General features: G+C 41.5%; 1 protein-coding gene across 4 annotated transcripts in view; it reads left to right on the top strand.

Moving 5' to 3' along the window:
* RELN (reelin) overlaps positions 1-22,771 on the top strand; it is a 306,441-nt gene that overhangs the window by 117,986 nt on the left and 165,684 nt on the right. For all 4 annotated transcript variants that reach the window (XM_083399200.1, XM_083399199.1, XM_083399202.1 and 1 more), the window contains 4 exons: positions 4,192-4,224; positions 5,882-5,960; positions 15,110-15,206; positions 16,404-16,455. In XM_083399200.1, the coding sequence (XP_083255326.1) occupies positions 4,192-4,224; positions 5,882-5,960; positions 15,110-15,206; positions 16,404-16,455 (261 nt within the window). The remainder of the gene's footprint in view (positions 1-4,191; positions 4,225-5,881; positions 5,961-15,109; positions 15,207-16,403; positions 16,456-22,771) is intronic.

Here is a 22,771-nt window from a genome sequence, read left to right as displayed (position 1 = left end):
CTCACTCAAGAGGCCGAGGGCCAGCGCTGTCCGAAGACACTTCCGGGTCACGTGGCCAGTGTGACATCGCTGCTCTGGCGAGCCAGAACCGCACACGGAAACACCGTTTACCTTCCCGCTAGTAAGCGGTCCCTATTTATCTACTTGCACCCGGGAGTGCTTTCGAACTGCTAGGTTGGCAGGTGCTGGGACTGAACAACAGGAGCACACCCCGCCGCGGGGATTCGAACCACCGACCTTTCGATCGGCAAGCCCTAGGCACTGAGGCTTTTAAGCTCCTCCTACAAGTTACCCAATTCTCCCTTTTGGCTCGAGAGCTGAAGACTCTACCTGGGCAGTGAGCTGCACCCAGGGAAAGACCTAGTGAGGATGCAGCAGATCTTTCTCCAGCCCAGTAGGCTACTGCAGGAGGAAAAGGAAGGCTATAGAGCTTCAAAAGATTCCCAGGGTGTGGAGAAAGAAGAGGGAAACCAGTAAGGGAAGACAGACATCAGGGGAGCAGGTGGCTGCAGTTTGCCTCTTCTCTTCCTGAATATCCAGTTGCCATCACCTCACCTTCTCCAGCAAGAGATCATAACTGAGCTCTTCTGGCTACCTCTGCCTGAACAGGCTAGTGAAGAGGAATGCCTTTCAAATTAGCCATCTTGCTTCCTGGTGGGTGCTGACAATTGTGCTGAATATCATGGGGAGAGATGAAGATAAGTCTCCAAAAAGAGGAGGAAACCCCTAAGAACATTAGAAGAACCATACTAGATCAGATGAAAGCGCTGTCTATTCCGGCACTGTGTTCTCACAGGGCCAACCAGATGTCTGTGGGAAGCCCACAAGCAAGTACTGTGATAAGAACCTGTTTGCTCATGTGTGCCTCACCGTCACTTCCTGGAAGAGCCTGTCCCCTTGGGAAATTCTGCAATTCTAGATCTCACCCTCACCTTGGCTACATAGGGCAAGGTTGCAGATTTGATCTTCTGCATTGCAGGGGGTTGGACTAGATGATCCTCAGGGTCCCTTCCAACTCTACGACTCTACGATTCTATGATTCTATATATTCCTAAAATAAAAGTATAGGGCACAATCCAACTAAAATTAGGGACTTATTATCTCTGTTGATTTTAAGGAGTGTTAACCATCTGATCTCTCTCTCAGTAAACTCTCTGATTTTACTTGTAAGCCACTTGGAGAGGTGTTTGGGTTGTTGTTTTTTTAATCAAGTGGCTTATAAATCTTCTAATTAACAAAATGGGTTTGAAAATGCCTCAACTCTGGCTAAATTGTAGCTGATAATAATAATTTTGGGTTGGTAAGATTCGAAACTTGAAAATACTTTGAAAAGTGCTACACTCTATTTTATATGATGCTCCAGGTGTTTGACATTTTTGGACCTTAATTACAATATGTGAAGGTCAAAACTTCACCCTAGTGCAATAAAATATAAATTGTAATAAAGAAATTATTCTGGGGGATATAAAAGTATGTTCATCACTCGTTTAATGGTAACTTCACAGTTCCTCTATAATTTCTCAGATGAAGGATTAGAATTTTAAATTAGCTTAAAGGTACTTGAGGCAAAGAATCCCTAAGCTTTTTCAGAGACTCTAGAAATTTGGGAAATGAAATGCCCTTAACATTAATTTTTTATGGGTGAGAAGTTAAGAACTGTCTTTTGTTAGGCATTTAATACTTGCTTAACCTTACAAATAATTTATTTCAAAACCAAAAGGTAAGTAACTCATGCATGCTGAGTTATTTCCCCACTCCTTATAAAATACATTTCTTGTTCCTAGGAATCCTAATAAAAATGTGTGCAAAATTATTGCCAACAGAACAAAAAAACAGTGCAATCAATACATTTCTGTGCAAAATGTTGACAGGTATAAGGCTGGCTGTGCCTAACCTCACGTATTATTACTGGATGGCTCAAATAAACGTTTTGGGGTTAGTTCACAAATGCAGCTGAGTGTATTTATTAAAACTTTAGCAAACTATTTTTCAGGGCAGTTGCCCCCACAAGGCAACTTGACAAAGTGATGTCAAAATAAGCATAACAAATATACAAATTGCCAAGTTGAAATCCACATTAAAAGGTAAAGGTATCCCTGCCCGTACAGGCCAGTCTTGACAGACTCTAAGGTTGTGCGCCCATCTCACTCAAAGAGGCCAAGGGCCAGCGCTGTCCGGAGACACTTCCGGGTCATGTGGCCAGCGTGACGAAGCTACTCTGGCGAGCCAGAGCCGCACACGGAAACGCCGTTTACCTTCCCGCTAGTAAGCGGTCCCTATTTATCTACTTGCACCCGAGAGTGCTTTCGAACTGCTAGGTTGGCAGGCGCTGGGACCGAACAACGGGAGCGCACCCCGCCGCGGGGATTCGAACCGCCGACCTTTCGATCGGCAAGCCCTAGGCACTGAGGCTTTAACCCACAGTGCCACCCGCATCCCTTGAAATCCACATTACAACCCCTTAAAATAAGCAGCAAAACATCATCAGGACATATTGATTAATAAAAGGCAGATAGAAATAAACATGCCTGACAGAAATCATTAGGAGCAAGGCCACATGTAGTGGTTTGGGGGTGTATAGATCTTGTTGCTGGTGCCCATCAACCTGGCAATCCGTGTTGATGAACCAGAGAGCAATATCTGTTCTGTTATGGTCTACTGGAGACCCAGGTTCAAACTCCAACTGAGCTATGAAGCTCACTAGATGAACTTGGACTAGTCACTGCTTCTTCCCAGGGCTGCTCTGAGTTAAAATGGATATGAGGAAAAACATATACTGCCCCCACCCCTTAGAAAAAATGTGTGTCCTCCTTGAAGGAAAGGTAACCTAATATAAATAAATATCACGATGTTGCAGGCATTCTACAATACACATGCATGTGCAAAAGCCAAATTTCTGTCCATCAGCCTAAAAATATTGGAAAATATTGGATTACAAAAGTTGAGAAATATTATTATTATTAATTACCAATTGACATATTTATAACTGGCCACAGGAAATAAGTATTTTTAGAAAGTTGATACAGTAACGTTGTACTGGAGCTCTATATAAGCAGGCTGACTGAACCCTTCAGTTCCGTTCTGTCCTGGCCTGTGAATAAACAAGAGCTGTTTGAAGAATCGCTGTGTCGTCTGATATCAGTCAGCCTGCTTATATAGAGCCCCAGTACAACGTAACTATCAACTTTCTAAAACTATCCAATCAATGAACATCACTTTCGATCCCTTATTTGCATAACTATCTACAGTATCCCCCTGCTGGCCCAGGGTGAGAACTTCAGTACATAACAGTGAATATGTACAAATGAAGCTTTATGCACATGTGGACAGGAGCCAATTCTGTTGCTGGCATCCGTCTCTCTCAAGAGACAAAGGAATGGTGCGCCTTTGAGGTTGAAGTCAAACTGCTGGAGAGCTACAGGGACTGAGATTTGTGGTGGCTTTTAGTGCCTGGAGACAGACAGTCAGGTCATATATCCACAGCAGTGACCAGAGAAGGAAAGACCGCTGGGAGGAGCACAGAGAAAATAAATGCCATAGTGCATCTGCAGCAACACAACCGGATGCCTTCATCTGCCCCAGCTTCAACAAAACATGTCTCTCCTGTATCGGTCTCTACAGCCAGGCAACACATGTGATCAGCCTCCTCCATTTGAGGCCAGTAGAAAAAAGACAGTCACGGAACCAGGAAATTGCACAAAACAAATGAAATACCGTGAAAATCCCTGAAACGCGAAGCAATCGACTAGAAATATTATCTTGTGGAAATAAACTAAATAATAAAAATCAAAAAGTGTAAGGAAAAAATTAGAAAACCTAAAATTGAACAAAGCCTTAATGGGATGCAGGCTGCAAACATCTTTTCACTGAACTATTCAGTTTCCTCAGAAGGAAACAGAAAAATCGTTTTGACCAAAATTCAAAAAAAGGGAGTAGAACTCCCAAAAATTTGACGTATTTGAGGAGCTATGTCATATTTAATGTGGCTTTTATTTCCTTTAATATTGTTGTCCTTCATAGTTTGTTACTTGAAGACCACTTTGCAAAAAATGAAAACAAGATGGCAATGTGATGTTTGTTTTGCATGTGAGAAGAGCAAGATATATATGATATGCAGCATTATAACATTTATATCATTTTAATCTTCTGCTTTATTGAAATAGAACGGTGTTTTCTTTTTTCTTTTTGCAGCTCCAACAGAAGCTCCCTTGTATCCCCTTTTAGGTATGTCAGTAGAGTTACTATTGCTTTTTTCCAGTTGCCGTGTTATGTTATTGTATTTGAATTTTTTGCTTTGCTATAATGCAAAGCAATCATGAAACTGCAGCTTTGAAAGAGTTCGGATATAAATCAGACTTGAATGAGAAATGAATATACTTAGTTCTACTCTGCCCTCCCATTGCCATTTGCTTATTAGATTTCAAATTGTTGCATCCTAAATATATAATATCTCAAATCTCTTGTCCTCAGGTGCACAGAACAAGCTCTGAGAAAGCAGCAAGGGAGATGTTACTGTATTTCTAGATTAATCCCAGATTAGACTGAAAATCATAACTGAATCTTTTCCAGCTCATTTTGGATCCCCTAAATGCTTAGTAAAATAGCTGACAGATGAACCTAACAGATGTCTCTCTGTCTCTTATAAATATGTTTGAGCTCATTTGTTTATTACATTAGCCTTTTGCAGACATTAGTATTCTATCTCTGGCGGGGTGGTTGGGTATGTTTATTTCAGTTGGCTCCACCCCCGAGCATGTCAGATGTTCTGATATTAGATGTCACATCTTCATAGGGTCTGGGCATGTGGACCTAAAATATGTGATCTGCATGCTTCATTTTTGCAGCGTGGAGACTGCAAGATATACACATTGGGTCTGACTCTCCTATATGAACACTGACACCCAAGGCAAGGATGTTGGATAAACAATTCATCAGTGCCAGCAGGGACAATCGTAATCCCCTCTCTCTTTTAGATAATATATAAATCACATTGACCACTATAGATGTTAATATATGTGGAGAGTCCATGAGTATTAGAAACATAAAACAGGTATCAAGTAATTTGATAAATTCCTTCACCAGTAGTTCAAAACTTGAGAAATTAGCGGTTGGACCAGTGTTCCCCAAACTTGGGTCCCCAGCTGTTTTTGAACTACAATTCCCATCATACCTGACCACTGGCCCTGCTAGCTAGGGATGTGGACCAGAAACAGCTGGAGACCCAAGATTGGGAAATACTGGGTTGGACACTGGCTCACAGAGTAAGAGGGAGATGAGTGGAGAACATGAGAATGAAACCGCTACCACCTAATTGGTCCTGAATTGTTTTTTAAAACAAGTGGAGGCCTTTGACATTATTTATATCAGGCATAGGCAAACTCGACCCTCCAGATGTTTTGGGACTACGACTCCCATCACCCCTAGCTAACAGGAGCAGTGGTCAGGGATGATGGGAATTGTATTCCCAAAACATCTGGAGGGCCAAGTTTGCCTATGCCTGATTTATATTCTGTGGGATATGTATTCCACATGTGACAGAAGTAGGAGAAGTAGGAACATAGGAAACTGCCTTAGACCAAGTCATGTGACAGGTCATGCTAGCTCAGCATATTTACAATGATTGGCCATTGCTCTCCAGGGTTTCAGACAGAAGTCTTTCCTAGGTGTGCCTGGAAGGTGCTGCCAAGGATTGAAACTTAGACCTTTTGCATGAAAATTGTGATCCCTACCACTGTGCAAGAAGATCCAAAAAATAAAAGCGAAAGCAGGACATTTAGGACACCAAATCATATTTTCAGAAAGCCCAGCGAGAAAGAGATTTCATTTGTTCATTTGATTTTCAAACTATGCTGGGAATTCTTTTTTTGTGTTTCATTTTCAGCTGAAATGCACAGCGAAAGCATAATATTACGAGATGACTTTGATTCTTATCAGCTACAAGGACTGAATCCTGCTATGTGGTAAGTTTTGCTTCATTTTTACATTTTTCTTGAAGAGCCACATATAGTATCATCTTTTCCCCACCCTATTTTTATTGTGACAGCAGCCAACCCCCTTCCCCCAACCCTCAAGTAAAGAAGCAGCACACTCAGGCCATGGATTTGATTAATTGTATTTCTGAGCTGCTTTGCAAAAGGCTTAATAAAAAAAAATTATCAATAGCAATAAACATAATAGAACATCATAGCTATGACACAAAACACCACAGTTACAATGCCTGGGCCAATAAAACTAATACATTATCATTAATAAATCAACAATAAAACAATTATAGGCAATTATAGTCTATAAAACTACACTAGCAAAACAGCAGCTAAAAACTAGTCTAAACATTATTATGTTCACCAGCCCCTCATCCCATATACTACTTCAATAATTCACTCTACTTCATCTATTAAAAGAAGCACCCAGCATGGAAGTGAATTCTGATCCAATAAAAAGACAAACAGAACTGTTGGTTCCCCTCTGTCTCAAAAGGCTGTTGGACCCCCCCCCCCCGTTAGTCTCACCTGCTCAATCTGCTGAAGCATGTCTCATCTAGGGTTTAGCCAGCCAGTTGAAGCTGTTCCCCAGGGTGTGGCCACTGTCACATGCTGACAACTGGTAGGAGCCACAGGTGAGTGCTGAGTGCAGGGTGGAAGACCAAAGGTGGATGAACTACTGCAGAAGAAGCACCAGGCACGCCATACACCCCATAAACAGAATGATACTATAGCAAACACATAGATGTGTATTTGTGGAAAGCAGTCCAACTTCCACCCAGGCTGTCATCCCCCAAAACTCAAGCTTTCTCCCAGAGATTTGAATAAACTCCGCACAACTTCCCTTGGGAATCCTCACTCTCACTGGAGAGCACCACTTTTCAGCTCCCATAAAATGTAGCAATACAGGCAAACAGATGTATGAGATGTTCAGCAGTTGGCAGCAGATACACCCTAACACTCTTCCCAGTGCTTCTGCTCTAGAAGAGCTGCAAGAGAATTGGGTGAGCAGATGGTCTCAGTTACGTCTCCCCCATCCCCATGGTCATACTGCTTGGTTAGACAGTCAATGTCTTATCCTTCTCATGCTCCATTAGCATCTTCTCTGCCATCGTCTCCTTTCTTCCGCTGCTCACACTTGGATGAGAGCCTTTGTGCTATCAACATTTGTGGATTATAATGCAAGGCTGCAATCCTGCACAGTTCCAGGAAGACAATTACCATCGATTTAGCTGGAACACATGCACCTGTAATTCACAAACTAACATCCTCACACCTTAGCGCAAATTCCCCTTTAGAGTTATCACAAGTACACACTGTGAGTTGCACAGGTCATACGTTGGTGTTCAACCTGAAATTCAGGCAGTCGTATCATTCATACCACCGGATTTGTTATTTCTACCCAAGGTATACACATACAGTGGTTTATTGGCATCTTACAGGCCTGTAATACCTTCAGGGACTCCTTTTATCTTGATGGTTTTTCTATCACGCAAGGAGCAGCATACTCTCTCTGAAAGTAATAAATGCAGTGAAACAGTTGTTGCGAAACTAGCCTCTGGGTCTCTTTAGGTTACTCACACCGAGAAAATTTGAAGTGTCTCTTGCAGGGAATCTTTTCTGTCTTTATCAGTGGGGAAAGAGGCATATTCTAAGACGGCATTTATATGTACCTTGACTGGTGAGGTTCAGATTGCGGCCAACTCTGTGTTTGCTGCTACACTCAGTTTGCTCTCAAAGGGTTTAGTGTTGTTTGCTAGATGTAGTATACACACCAACAGATGAACTGTATAAGGAGGACCCTTGAAACCACCCCATACTTTCTTGGTGGCTTCCCCAGACTTTGGAAGTCCCTCTCCAGAGAAGTTGGACTGACTCGCTCCTTGTTGTCCTTTCTCTAGCAAGTGTTCCAACAGGCTTTTGGGAGCTGACTGCTTTTAATGAAATGGCTGGTGCCGTGCTGTTTGTATTGTAATTATTTGTATGGCTTTAAAAGATTTTTTAATGTGTAGATATATATATATATATCCCAGCCCAGGACTTAAGTCACCCAAAGCCTCCTTAGATGGAAAACTCTAAGCTAGAGTCTTTTGAGGGCTGCACCCCTCAACCAGAGCCACTACCATCACACTCACAGACAAAGGCAACCACATACCTGGCTGTACTTAAGCGGTGCAAGGCTTTTTATCACCCTTGTTCATTCCACAGTGGGCCAGGGAGGACTCAGCTGGGCTGCAGACCTTGTGGGAGCAAGCTGTCAGTTTGGAGCTGTCCAATGTCCTGCTGCTGATCTTATCTACTAATTAATGGCACCCAACCCCACCCTCCTTTCTGCACTCAGGACTACCTCCTCTGCCCAATCAGTTTCTTACCAGTTGCCCCAAGTCCTCTGCATAATATTTTTGAGCTCTAATGGGCTTTTCCAATCTTTTCTTCTCAAAATTTTGTATGGCATGATTTGTTCACATCCTCAAAGCTTGGGGATTTATATTTCAAATTTAGATGGGCTTAGCTTTGTCTTTTGGAAAGTGGGTTCTTCCTGTTGCTGTATATTTGTTCAGAATATTATGTTCTTGGACCTCAAAGAAAATGCTTGCCTTCAAGGCTTCAGAGAACTTGGTTTTGGAAATGGACTGTTGTGCTTAGAATCCTATCATATATCTACATCGGGTCAAGAACATTTTAGCAATCTCTCATTTTCTTTTCTCTTTTGAAGTGATCCAACTTCCTAAGTTTCAACTTTTGGTTTAACGTGCCTATGAATTTGCACATTTACATCTGCTTAGTCACTTAAGGGCTTGTATCCAAGTTGTCAGGGTTGTATCCAATGCTAGTCTCACCTACAACAGACTCATTAAAATTAATAGCCATGGCTAACTTTAGTCCATTAATTTCAGTGTGTATACACTGAGTATAACTTAGATACAAGCTTTAAAGTCCACCCCTCCCCCCACAAAATATGTCATGCTACTGGTAACTGGATATTTTTGTTTTATGCAAGGAAATTAAGCACTTTCAAAAGGAAAGCCTAATTGGGGTGGCAGTGTGCTAATTGATTCTTGGGAGTAAGCTCCATTGAGTTCAAAGGTCTTACTTCTGAGTAGACATGCATAGAATTGAGCTGCAAATAACTCTTTAGTAACATCAGGCATGCACACAAAAATAATTGAAACCATTTCTGTATTTGAGATGAAGAATATTTGAGGTGAGCAGCAAAGGCAATTAAGAAAATTGCTTACAAGCACCATTTTCTGTAAAATGACACTACAAATAGTGTCAAGAGGATATGAACCTGGTTGCTGGAAGTTCTATTTCTTTTCATTTGATGCCCTAATGATGCTACTAATATTTTACTGGCATGACTTCTTCAACTTTTTATTTTTTAAATTTGTGTGTGTGTGTGTGACCAGCTCTAAGCCATTTAATTTTCGAAGCAATACATTTCAAAGTCGACATGAAGGCTTGGAATCAGGATTTGCTCAAAGCTGTTCATGATTTTATAAAGAAAATAATCCTAAAGGAGATGAAAGATGATAAAAAGAGATGTTCCAGCTAGCCAGAGCTCTTCACAGTATTTCCTAAACCAGATTATAGAGGAGAAGGTAGCTGAGCAGCAAAGCCACTTGATATGCATAGAGTTTGAGAAATTAAAAAGAGGGAAAAGGCCTAATAAGGTCATCCAGATTAACCTGTAGCCAGTGATGCATCCCCTGTTCTGTATTTACAGAGAATGCAGCCTAAGAACACATTTGTATACTAGCTTGCATTTTAAGCTCAGTTTTGGGGAAAGGAAGAGTTAAGATTGAGAGAATTAAATTGATGGTGGCAGTCAAGCTTAAAAGGGATATCAGGCTAGCTGCCATTGAGCAAGTATCAGAAAAATAGCTACTTGTATGAGATTAACAAGAATCAGTATTAAATCTTTTAAGTTTTCCCCCAGTGCAAACTTGATGATAGGGGTTGTCAAGTGTGGGTTGTCAGCCAGGTTGAATGTGGCACCCGTAGTTGTTGTTGTTTAGTCGTTCAGTCGTGTCCGACTCTTCATGACCCCATGGACCAGAGCACGCCAGGCACTCCTGTCTTCCACTGCCACCCGCAGTTTGGTCAGATTCATGTTTGTAGCTTCAAGAACACTGTCTAACCATCTCGTCCTCTGTCGTCCCCTTCTCCTTGTGCCCTCCATCTTTCCCAGCATCAGGGTCTTTTCCAGTGAGTCTTCTCTTCTCATGAGGTGGCCAAAGTATTGGAGCCTCAGCTTCACGATCTGTCCTTCCAGTGAGCACTCAGAGCTGATTTCCTTAAGAATGGAGAGGTTTGATCTTCTTGCAGTCCATGGGACTCAAGAGTCTCCTCCAGCACCAGAATTCAAAAGCATCTATTCTTTGGCGATCAGCCTTCTTTATGGTCCAGCTCTCACTTCCATACATCACTACTCGGAAAACCATAGCTTTTACTATACGGACCTTTGTTGGCAAGGTGATGTCTCTACTTTTTAAAATGCTGTCTAGGTTTGCCATTGCTTTCCTCCCAAGAAGCAGGCGTCTCTTAATTTTGTGACTGCTGTCACCATCTGTTGTCCATAACTTCCCTCTTGTCCTTTTCTTCCTTTGTGGAGTTGACAATTGGGAAGACAAGGCAGATGTAGAGCAGAGAAGGCATGATCTGAGGGGACATGATGAAGCAACCGTGCTGGAGCGAAGCGTGACTGGGTCTGGTTAGTGTCTGGATGGGGGGCTACCTGAGAACCCCGTGCATATCAGTTTGAATTCCATGATTGAAGGAAGGTGAGATATCAATGTCAGAGTGAGGCTCCGGTTTCACTTTGCCTGCTCAATCTCATCATCCTGGTTCAGATATCACAAAGAAGAAGGGGAAGAAAAGAGGCCAACTCACTTAGGCCACCTTGTATTCCACGACAGAAGAAAGGTGGGATATAAAAGTAAGAAAATAATTAATTAACTTCCCCACTGCTTTTTTTTTAAAAATGCAACACATTCTCCCCAGCTGCTTTCACAGAGCATCTATTTAAAAGCTGACATTTGGGAGACCCGAGACACAAAGTTTGCAGCATTCTAGGTGAACCTTAGTATATGGCTGGCAGAGCATGTTCAGTGGGCAGGCCTATTCCAATTGTTAATTCCTCACAATAACACAGTACTGAGATTGTGCTATAAATGACTCTGGGCACACTCCCGAAGTCCTACCCATTTTCCTGTTCTGTTCTTTGAAGGGGATTGCAAACACAGTGATTTCCCTTAGGGTTTGAAATTAGCAGGGCACCAGGCGCATTTTGTGCCTAAAGATTCATCATTTGTGAGTGCTTCGAAAAGCCTGGGTGCCATTTTTTGTGCCTGTCTGACACTCAAGGATTACTCAAATGTATGTGCTTTGAAGTCTGTGTTAAGGATAGACAATATGTGAAGGAGTTTAACAATAAAGAGAAGAGTGCTTTGAAAACTGAAGTAGGGTACCAATATTTTTATTGCAAACACCAAATTAAACATGTATTAACAATTTCTGATAAAAATGTGATATTAACAATGTGTCACTTATGTGAATGGCGTATTAGCTCATGCTTATCAAAATAATAAATAAAAAGTTTTGCCAACCCCACCCCCCAAATGGCGACTAGACATTCTGTTTAGGCGCCCACAACCCAGGTCCCAGTAGCCATTTGGCTCCTAGCTTTTCTATCCCAATTTCTAACACTGATTTCCCTATTGCATGCATTCCCCCACAGAAGTCATTATACTTCAAAGGGATTCAAAACAATATACTACATTAATAGTTTACCATTTTCAAGGAAAAACAGCTGAAAAAACACAACCCAGTCATCAAGTATTCTGCCCATTAGGACTCCTCAGACTATAGGGATTGTGAAACAGACAGCCCTAACCATTTTGCTGACCAGCAATTATTGTCAAAAAGTTATCTTGGAGAATAAGGACCCCTAGCAACTAATTCATAGAATACAGAGCTAACTTCTTGTGATTTAACAAGCGTTTAAATCCCCCCACCCTGCCCTACATGGGGCATTTTTAAAATAACATTTGGGTTAAGGAAAGCACATTTCCTTAACGGGCAGTCATTTTAATAGCAGCACATCTACAATCTCATGTTCATGGGCAGCCTTTTGGCAGCCTAGCCTTCTATTTAGTCCATCTGTTGCAATGGCACCATGCCTGTTTATGAACTGAGTAAGTCTTTTGTAGCACTCCAAGTGCCTAGCAACTGTTGTACAAATATTTCAGCAAGGGATTGTTGCATTTAAAAAAAAAAAAATGTCTAGCATTAGATGTTCTTGCTAGGTACTTTTTAGGAAGTCAAGAATGTCCTCCAGTTTGAATTCTCAGTTCAGTAGAAATATATATAACAAAATGTTGGCAGTACGTTCTTGTAAATAAGACAGAAAACAAAAGCCAATCAGTTAGCTACAACCCAAACTTGTCACTGTTTTGGATTATTGTCATCAAGTTAATCCTTGCACCCACTCCCCTGGTGGATCCGCCGGCTAAAAAGTGAACAAATATGTCGTAGAGAAGAGTAGTTCTATCATACAGGTCTTTGGGAAACGATCTGCAATAAACAAAAATATTTCTAAAAACTCTCAAATCAATCTATGTGACAGCAGCCTTATAACAGCGGTCTGTGCAGAAACCTAAGCACATTGTTGCGTGTATTACTGTTGAGCCAAAGGTGTGTTTTCTGTTTATCCTTAGGCAAGATTCATTAGCCAAAAGGAAAGGCTGCCAAAGTACCCAACAAGATTTGTAATGCTTTGCTGCTTTGGTGCAGATGGAAAAGGCTTGCATGCCCATTACTTATGTAAACAAGAAGTACACATAACTGAGTATATTTGTGCTGGGGTCACGTTGATCAATTCAAGACTTGACTTTAATTATCAAAACACAAATCAGAATCTACGGAATACAAGCATGAGGGGAGAAGCTGGAAGGGAAGATTGAAAGAGAAGCTGGGGCATGAGGGCACATAACCTGCCTTAGGACACCACATGTGTCCAAGGGATGTCCCATAATAAGGCAGATGTTATACATTTAGTTTGTGATGGGCATGTAACAGGTGGTGGGACTCAAGCACAGCTCCCCGCAATGTGTACGTGTACACACAGAGATGCTGTACAAAGTGAACTGATTGTTGGTATTCCTTTTGGGGTGGTAGGTCAGTCTGGGCCCCCTCCCAGAACCCACAATCCTGTATCTATGAAAGCAGAATGTAGAAGGGAAAAGCAGCCAAACCAGTTCCTTTGTCAATATAATAGTTTTGGCTGGCTAGTTAAGTGCCACAATTTAGCTTAACCAAAGAAGTTGTTCTGTGCCATAGAACACATGGGTGGGCCTTTCCCCCCAACCCTCACTTAGCTGCTATGTAGGAGAACAGTATATAGAGTTAGAGGTGTGAGATTTGGAAGCTGACAGGTGGAGGCTGGACGCTAGAGGCTGAAGACGCAGCAGTGGCGTAGCGTGGGGGGTGCAGGGGGGGCCGGCCGCACCGGGCGCAACATCTGGGGGGGGTGCGCTCGCACTCGCAGCTCTCTGCCCCTACCTGGCTCACTCACTCTCTCTCACTGCAGTGCTGGCTGTGCGAATCCGATCCGAGTCGCCGGGTCGCCGCCCACTGTGGAGGGGAGGGTGCTAGGCGTGCGGTGCGGTGTGGAGCGGAGAGAGAGCGAGGGACTATCTGGGGGAGGGACAGTGCAGCGGGGGGGGGCGCAAATTACTTGCCTTGCCCCGGGTGATGACAACCCACGCTACGCCACTGAGACGCAGGGACAGGTCTTGCTCTGTGCTTGGCTTTGGGACTTTCCTGGGAACCTAAAGGGGAAGCAAGGGAGTGTTAATGCTGTGATAGCCTCCAGCTTATGTTCAGGCTGTGTATATGTGTGTGTGTGCGCGCGCACGTGCATATAAATCCTAAAGCCATCACAATCTCTGCTTACTCTCACCCCAAGGAAAGGGAACCCTTGGTAAAACCGGAACCCCAGGAGTCTCTCACAACTCAGAGATTGGGGTGGGGTGGTAACAATATGTCTACCTCCCTTCTGCATTACAGGGAATGCTGCAAATGCATCCTGTGTCATTGCTAATCTGCAAGTGCAAAGCAGCTCTTACTGCGTAGGGGTTTCTAAACAGGTCCATGCTATATAGGTGTTCAGCATTGCCCATCTCACCTTGGGTGCAAAATAAGTAGCAGAATTAGTTGTTTTGTTGGAATAAAAAATACTATTAGAATCATTTAAATAGTCGAAAGCATAGACTGTTATTGGACTAAATAAGTGATAAAGGTAATGGTACCCCTGCCCGTACGGGCCAGTCTTGCCAGACTCTAGGGTTGTGCGCCCATCTCACTCAAGAGGCCGGGGGCCAGCGCTGTCCGAAGACACTTCCGGGTCACGTGGCCAACGTGACATCGCTGCTCTGGCGAGCCAGCGCAGCACACGGAAACGCCGTTTACCTTCCCGCTAGTAAGCGGTCCCTATTTATCTACTTGCACCCGGGAGTGCTTTCGAACTGCTAGGTTGGCAGGCGCTGGGACCGAACAGCGGGAGCGCACCCCGCCGCGGGGATTCGAACTGCCGACCTTTCGATCGGCAAGCCCTAGGCACTGAGGCTTTAACCCACAGCGCCACCCGCGTCCCTACTAAATAAGTGATACTGGGTTAATAATGGGACACTTTGGTCCTCTTGCCGTCAGCCCATGATGATGCCAATTAGCTGTTTTTCTCCTACTTACATATACTGTGCTTAGAAATAAAATCTGTTTCAAAATTATCCTTACTGTAATACCACACAGTAGTACAGTACTTGCAATATTATATTTGTTATATTTGAAAACTAAAACATGACTGCAGTTGGGGGGGAAAACCCATTCACTTGATTTAAATATTTTGAATTAACATGAGGATGTTTTGTTGGTGGGGAAAGTGGTGCAAGATTAAATGGAGCGTCTTATAGCCAAGCCAAATAACAATTCTGCTTTGGATGGTAATTTGTTCATTAACTTGAGTTTGGGGACTCCTAAACAGACCTTTCCTTCCCAAAGTCAGAATTTTCAAGCCTCTAATTTGCTTTTCAGCATTTTCAACTCGACTGTGTTCTGTTTTCCTGCAGGTTTGAATGTAGTAATTGTGAGGTTGGAGACCAATGTGGTGTAATTATGCATGGCAGCGCTGTCACTTTCTGTGAGCCATACGGGCCAAGAGAATTGGTAAGTGCCTGTTTGCGAAATTGACTGATTTGTGGAATTTCAAGTTTTCAATTCAGAAACTGTCAGTTTTCTTTACATGTCACTGTCAACGTTACAGTTGGGGGGGGCGCATTCTGGCTCTTTTCCTTAGCCCCCATTGCTTACTTGTACTTATCCCCAATGGTATGTACATTGCATTCCAATATACCCTTTCAGATTTATACCATTATATATTATTGCCTTACATCACAGTCCTAACCATTTCTACTCAGAAATAAGTCTTGTTGAATTCAATAAATCTTATTCCCAGAAATGCAACCTTAAGGTTTCAGTCTTAAGCAGCATTGGTGTATTCGTTGCTTTGTTTCAGCATTCAAGCCAAGACAGACTTGCAAAGTGGAATTAATCATCTAAGGTGCTGGCTGCTCAGCAAGCGCTGTGCTGGCAGCATCACAGGATGAGCCATCCAATGGCAGAATATAATGCTCTAAAGAGGAAGGATATATTAGAGGATAAACGAGCACCAGCATGGCTGCTGCTTTCATCATGTGGGCATTCAAAAATGGAGATACGAACTGTGAAACTTTCTCATTTGAAGTTGCTAACTCCATTAACTATGCAGAATTTAAAATATTATATATATATTTAAAAGCCTGGATAAAACCCCCAGCCAGTTAATTCTTTCTGGCACAATTGCACATGACTCTTGATAAATAATGCATGTTCCATGTTAATAGGTGCAATGGATAACTTGAGACAGTGAGTCCTGTTAAAAAGAACTTTAAAAAATTAATAATAATAAAGGTTGCACATCATTATTTGGATTGCCTAAAATAAAACACTGCTTTAAACTATATTCATGCTCAAAAATAACCACTCACAAAAACAATAAGTTATTTGTTTACTATTTAGAATGCTTAATTTGTAGGTAAGATGGTACGGGTGCAAGATCAATTTAAAAATTGCATGTTCATTTTATAATTACGACAAAAGCAAAGATTTTAAAACTTGCATACGGTAAGGTAGCAATACTTGGAAAAGCAGAAAATAAAATATCCTTCATTTCTGAGCTTGCCGCTGTTGAAAGTAACTGGAACAGAGGCCAAGGCATTAAACTTACAGGGTTCAAAGATTCTCATTTGTATTTCCAAGAAACCTACAATAAACTGATTAGTGTGTTGATTCAATGCAACATTTCTTCTTTTCCCTTCTCCACAGACTACTAATGGCCTTAATACAACCACTGCTTCTGTACTCCAGTTTTCTATTGGTAAGTTCATATATAGTGTCTTCAGTTTAAAAAATATACATTTTAGAAATGAAAAATACAGCTCAAGTTTTTAGTCTTTTAAAAAAAATGTATATCATGAAAAGTTATCAGTAAATTTCCATGTAGTAATTAGTTCAGTGTGTGCTGGAAAAGGAGATATGTCTGAAACTTTGAGAGCATGAATATCTGCTTTCCTTGCTCTCAACCTTGGGTCCCCAGATGTTTTTTGCCTACAACTCCCATCATCCCTGATGACTGGTCCTGTGAGCTAGGGATCATGAGAGTTGTAGGCCAAAAACATCTGGGGACCCAAGGTTGAGAACCACTGTGTTAAACAGTCACCGTTTTAAACATACCTTTTATTTTAGCTCATTATTTTGTATTTATCCAGAGGTGTTTAATGAATGCAGAATTACATCATTCATATATATTTAGCCAATACACATTTTAATCCTATCATGTCACAATACAGCTATGGTCAGGCCGAAGTCCTCCTGTGGGCAACTAGTTAAACCCGGCTGAGAATTATTGAACATTTGTATGATGTGTTAAACCCTGCTGAGAATTACTGCACATTTGTATGATGTATTAAGCAAAGAAGGCAAGTGGTGACTTGTGGTTTTTGACAGGCATGGAAAAGTATTAATTTTTTGAAGACATGATTCAATTAAATGTGTGCTGGAGGAAAACGTTTTAGTGTATAGATAACTCAATAAGACCAAAGAAGCAATGTTGACTGTTTCCTCCGTGGAATTCTAGAAATGTATTTCTAAATTAAATTCTCATTTTAACAAGTAATTCTTCTAGCAGGGTATACCTCAGTAGAGTTGTGATTAAACTGTGGAGATACTTGCTGGAAATGAAAACTATCAATTCGATTGACACTGGCGTGGTTCTCCTTACTTTGAATTAAATCTAGACGCCAGAAGGTTCCAAAAATGTGTAATACGTTTATACTTTACATTGACTTATTTATCAGACTTGGAATACCACTTGTAATTAGTAAGGCAGCTAAGGGGTCAGTTGTGATATTGGCATCTCTCAGTCACAATACGTTGCTTTCTGCTCACAGCTGATCTTGTTCATTGTGATACTCATGTGCCTGAGAAAAGAAAGGAAGTCTGCTTTCCATCCAGAGTGCACATTTGCACTGTCCAGTGTGCACCAGCCATAGAGTGCAGGATATAATAGAAAGTGGGCTTGTATATGAGCTAAGTAATAATGTGAGAAATGTGTTCCACCAAAGCATACAGCACTGGAAGCAGTTGTGCCTAATTTAAAAAGCCATAATGGTGATTTCTCCAAGCACATTAAAACTTAGTTAGATTTAGGTCTGCCCTCATCCACTTTTAAACAAATGTTGCCCATGAAAATACCTAGGCTAGAATAAATCACAGACACTCAACAATGCAAACAAATGAATATTTTACTTACAGGAGTTTTAAAAGCAAGTTTCCATCCATTGGCAGTAAAAAGAGAAAAGAAAAATAATGTTCCAAATGACTTAAAAAGAAAGAACTTGGTTTCCTTACAAAAAAGATCATGTAATATTTGGTTAGCAAAAATGCAGGCTGTAAAACATGTGTGCCAATAACTGCATATTACAAGAAGACAGAGAGATTGACTCAAAGTCACCCACTGAGCTCATGGCTAAGTAGAGATTTGTTAGTCCTAGTCAAACCCTAAACACCAACATTGCAATATATACTTGCAGGTAGGAATGGATGGAAGTACTGTATCAATTTTCTTTCTTTTACTTTTTCGGGTTTCCAGTAAGTTCAGTTTGGTTTTTTAAAAAAGAAAATCTTCATGAAAATTGGTCAGCATTTTAGTGCATATTTCTCCTGACACACACATTTTTGCAAGCAAATTGGCCTAAAAGATGGCAATTTGTATGTTCCTTTCATTCTTATGCACACTTCCCCCTAATAGGCCAATTTCTTTGGCTGAAGAATTGCATCACAACATTCAGAGAAGTAAGAATTTTGAAGGATAGTTGCATTTAAGTTTGTGGTGTTGTTTCGGGAAATGAACGTTAGGTAGGTTCATGTTAAAATGTGAAGGAAACAGAATTTCTCCCCCACCCATACAGGTACCAAACTCTCATAAGCAGGGTAAAGGTACCCCTGCCCGTACGGGCCAGTCTTGACAGACTCTAGGGTTGTGCGCTCATCTCACTCTAGAGGCCAGGAGCCAGCGCTGTCCGCAGACACGTCCGGGTCACATGGCCAGCGTGACGAAGCTGCTCTGGCGAACCGGCACCAGAGCAGCACACGGAAACGCCGTTTACCTTCCCGCTATAAAGCGGTACCTATTTATCTACTTGCACTTAAGGGTGCTTTCGAACTGCTAGGTGGGCAGGAGCTGGGACCGAAAGACGGGAGCTCACCCCTCCGCGGGGATTCGAACCGCCGACCATGCGATCGGCAAGTCCTAGGCGCTGATGTTTTACCCACAGCGCCACCCGCGTCCCTCTCATATGCAGGGTAGCTGAGGGTAAATAAAGTAAATACTTTGCCCAAGGTGAGAGTGAGGAATGATCACTGTAATATCAGGGAGGATCAAGGAAAGGGACATGGTTCAAAGAGATGAAGATGTGAAAAGAGTTAGGGGAAGGAAGTTAGAACCTTTCAATATGTTCAAGGTGTGTGTTTTTAAAAAAAACAATGTGTGGGAGCATTAAGATAGTCAAACTGCCAGCAGCAGTGTAAAGACATATAGTCCAGTAACAGGTACTTCAAGCGACTGCTGGTTGTGCAGTTGAGCTCTAACACTTTCTATCTGCTTGTTGCAAAGCTGTAATATATCTTACATTCTGCCAGCAACAGACTGCACATTGAACACCCTATGCAACAGCTTAATACACATCTTTCATCCAGATCCTCTCCATTGCCAAAACACCAGGCATGAATCAAGTAATTTGAGTTAGAGGAAAGGATAATGACTAAGGATTTAAGCAAAAATGGCCCAGATTTCATGCTAAATCCCAAAGCTCCTTAGATCATGCATATGAAAGGATAATTTCCCTGAGAAAATTTCATTAAATGCATTTTCAAGTAGTACCACATGTTCAATAGATCCTGGGCTCTGCTAAATACAAGCATCCAAAATATTGAGCTGCTAATAGTTTGTTGCTATTTTACTGAGCTGGTGAACAATTATTTCTGTCAGTTGAGTTTAGGGTGAACTTACTGATGCAAGAAACTATTATTATCCCTAAAGAGTGCAGCAGATAACATCTACAACATATAACAGCCTTTGCAGATTCACACTAAGGTGCTGGATGTCCATGTTTCCTCTGAATTAGTGCTGGTTTTTCTTAACTCAGAACCGAAATGGTATTTTGCTCTATCTTGCTGACTGCCCTAGTGCCAAATCATTTCTAGCCATTGCACATTTCCCTCCTCATATGCTGGTACATTTCAGCAAGACTAAATGCTCTGAGTTACTATAATGTGCAATGGGAGTACTCCTAATTAAGATATTTAAAGGCAGTACCTTAGGGATATTTTCAGCAAAAAATTTTAATTGCACAGTTTAGGGCTGAGGAGGAACACACGAGAGTTTTAAAGCTCAGCTGCCATGAAATATTAGCATGGTTCATTAGCCAAAATAGTCTCTGCATCTCACTCACAAAGCCAATGTTCCCCCCATAGCTATGTCCCTGAACTTCCCCCAAATATGATCATTCATAGCCCATCTGTAGAAGGTGACTCACAATAAAAATGGGTTTAATGACTGAAGTGAGTATATACGTAGACAGTAGGTAAGAGGGAAATGTTCTAGGGGAAAAACTACTTACATGTAGAACTATTTTAATTTTGGAGAGTTAGCAAAGTGTGCAGATTGTGTTTTCTGCATAAGCTGTGTTTTGTAGGGCTGTACATGAGCTTGGGAACCAAAAAGTGTTTCATTTTGTATGAGTCAAAGAATTGGAATGTTCAGCTGCAGAATTGCAATCCTACAATCTTTTTCTATTGCCTGCAAATTTTGTACATCCTTATAGATATGGTAGCACTCACATTCATAGAAACATAGAATTGTAGAGTTGAAAGGTGTCCCCGAGAGTCATCTACTCCAACCTCTTCTTCAAAAGCTCCAATTAAGGAGAGCTCACCAGCTGCCAAGGGAGTCCATTCAACTGTCCAACAGCTCTTACTGTCAGAAAGTCTTTCCTGATGTTTAGTTGGAATCTCCTTTCTTGTATAGTGAATCTATTGGTTCATGTCCTAGCCTCCAGAGTAGGAGGAAAAAAGCTTGCTCCATCTTCTAGGTGATAGCCCTTTGAAAAAGGCTATCGGATGTCCTCTCAGTCTCCTCTTTTCCAGGCTAAGCAATACCCAACTCCCTCAACCATTCCTCATAAGGCTTGGTTTCCACACCCCTGGTCATCTAGGGAGCCCTCCTGTGTACATGTTCCAGCTTGTCAATATCATTTTTAAACCGTGGCACCCAGAACTGGATACAGTACTCCGGGTGTGGTCTGACCAAGGCAGAATAGTGTGGTACTATTACTTCCTTTTATCAGGACAATAGACCTCTGTTGACACAGCCTAAAATAGCACAACTTTTTTTGCTTCATCATCACACAATCGACTCGTGCTAAGCTTGTGATCTACTAAGACCCCTAGATCTTTTTTACATGTAAGCCAGGTGTCCCTTGTCTTAATTTGGTGCAGCTGGTTCTTCCTACCAAAGTGTAGATCCTTACATTTGTCCGTATTGAAATTAATTCTGTTAGCTTGGGCCCAATTCTCCAATTAGTTAAGATCATACTGAATCCCGATTCTGTCTTCTGTAGCATTAGCTAACCGTCCCAGTTTAGTGTCACCTGCAAATTTGATGAGCATCTCCTCAGTTTCTTCAACCAAGGCATTTATAAATGAGTTCAATGGTGCTCAATTCCAAGGGCAGCCTTGGACAGTAAATTGAAAGACATATAAAACTTATTGTCTAAGCATGTTTGATATATGGATGCTAAATCAGAAATGGCTTATCACTTACTGACTCATATGGCCATCTCCAGAGCAGAGCAGATGCTAGGGTCCTGAGATTCACTGGTGGACTCCACAGAGGTGGTCTACAGAAGCTTGATAAAAGCTTCAAACAATCCCACCACATGCTCCGGTGCTGGTGTTCTTAACCTGCATTCCATTGACTCCTATGGGGTCTATGATGGGCTTCCTGTGGGGTCTATGATGGGCTTCAAGGTGTCCATGAACTGGATGCAAAACAAACAAACAAACAAAAAAGATTTACCCAATACAATAACATAAATTATTTTGCAAATTTTTGCCTGTATGTGTTTATGTGCATTTTTGTGGGTTCATGGCTTTTATTCCTCAGCCTAGTCTACTTTACAGAGTTGTTGTGAAGATAAAAATGGGTAGGAGAACCATGTATGCCATGCCATGTAACAAATTACATACACACACATACCCCACAACAACAATTAAGATCATGAATCACCAGCTAACTATTACAGAAATTATTTTTTGTAGCTTTAACTAGAGTATCTGTCAATTTTACACTCTTCTGTGCATTTCTATTCTCTGTACCAACTTTATCTTATTAACAAGTAAGCAGGACTCATTAATTTGTGAATCTGCCCATGATGTGTCAGGCTGTAATGGCTCTAAAGATCCCTCACTTGTGGTTAATTCCTTTAATGCTAAACTATGGCTTAGCATTACATCCAAACCAGACCAATGAAAACATTAGCAAAAGCTTATTCAACTAAATGTAACTACATTTCTCTACCTGTCAATATGAGTTATTTGATCTTGGATCTCATTTTCAATGGAAAGTATAAGTTTTGTTATGAGGTCTGTTGGCTGGTTCAATACATTGATTGGTTTGAACGAGAACAATGAATAATTGGTTTAACTGAGTCTTCTACTCTTTGTAAGCCATTGAGGCTGATGGGAAGGTGGCTGTTGTCATTGTGGAGGCTGTAGGTTCTCAACAGGCTTAATGCATTTACTGAAATAAAATGTAGAGGGGGATTATGTAACCTCTTCAAGGGCTGCACACCTCTATAGATTTGCATTGTTTCAGCTTAATTATAGCAATTGTTTATACCAGGTATGAAACTTCTAGAATTTTATTTTAAAGCAGCTAAGCACTTGTTCTTTTAATTATTTTCTCACCAGACTAAATTCAGCCACTTCATTCCCTCATGATATAAAGCCCAGGGTACGGCCTGTGGGTGAATGTTGATATTCATTTTAGAGTTGGCTCATCTCGTAATCTTCTTAAATGAGGGCTCGAAAGGGAGATGTGTTTCCTTCCTGAACAAATATTTCTTCCCTATGAC

The sequence above is a fragment of the Podarcis tiliguerta genome (genome assembly GCF_965153285.1).
Source record: "Podarcis tiliguerta genome assembly, chromosome: 10".
NCBI lineage: Eukaryota > Metazoa > Chordata > Lepidosauria > Squamata > Lacertidae > Podarcis > Podarcis tiliguerta.
The sequence above is the reverse complement of the archived record's forward strand: the minus strand, read 5'-3'. Positions and strand labels throughout refer to the sequence as shown.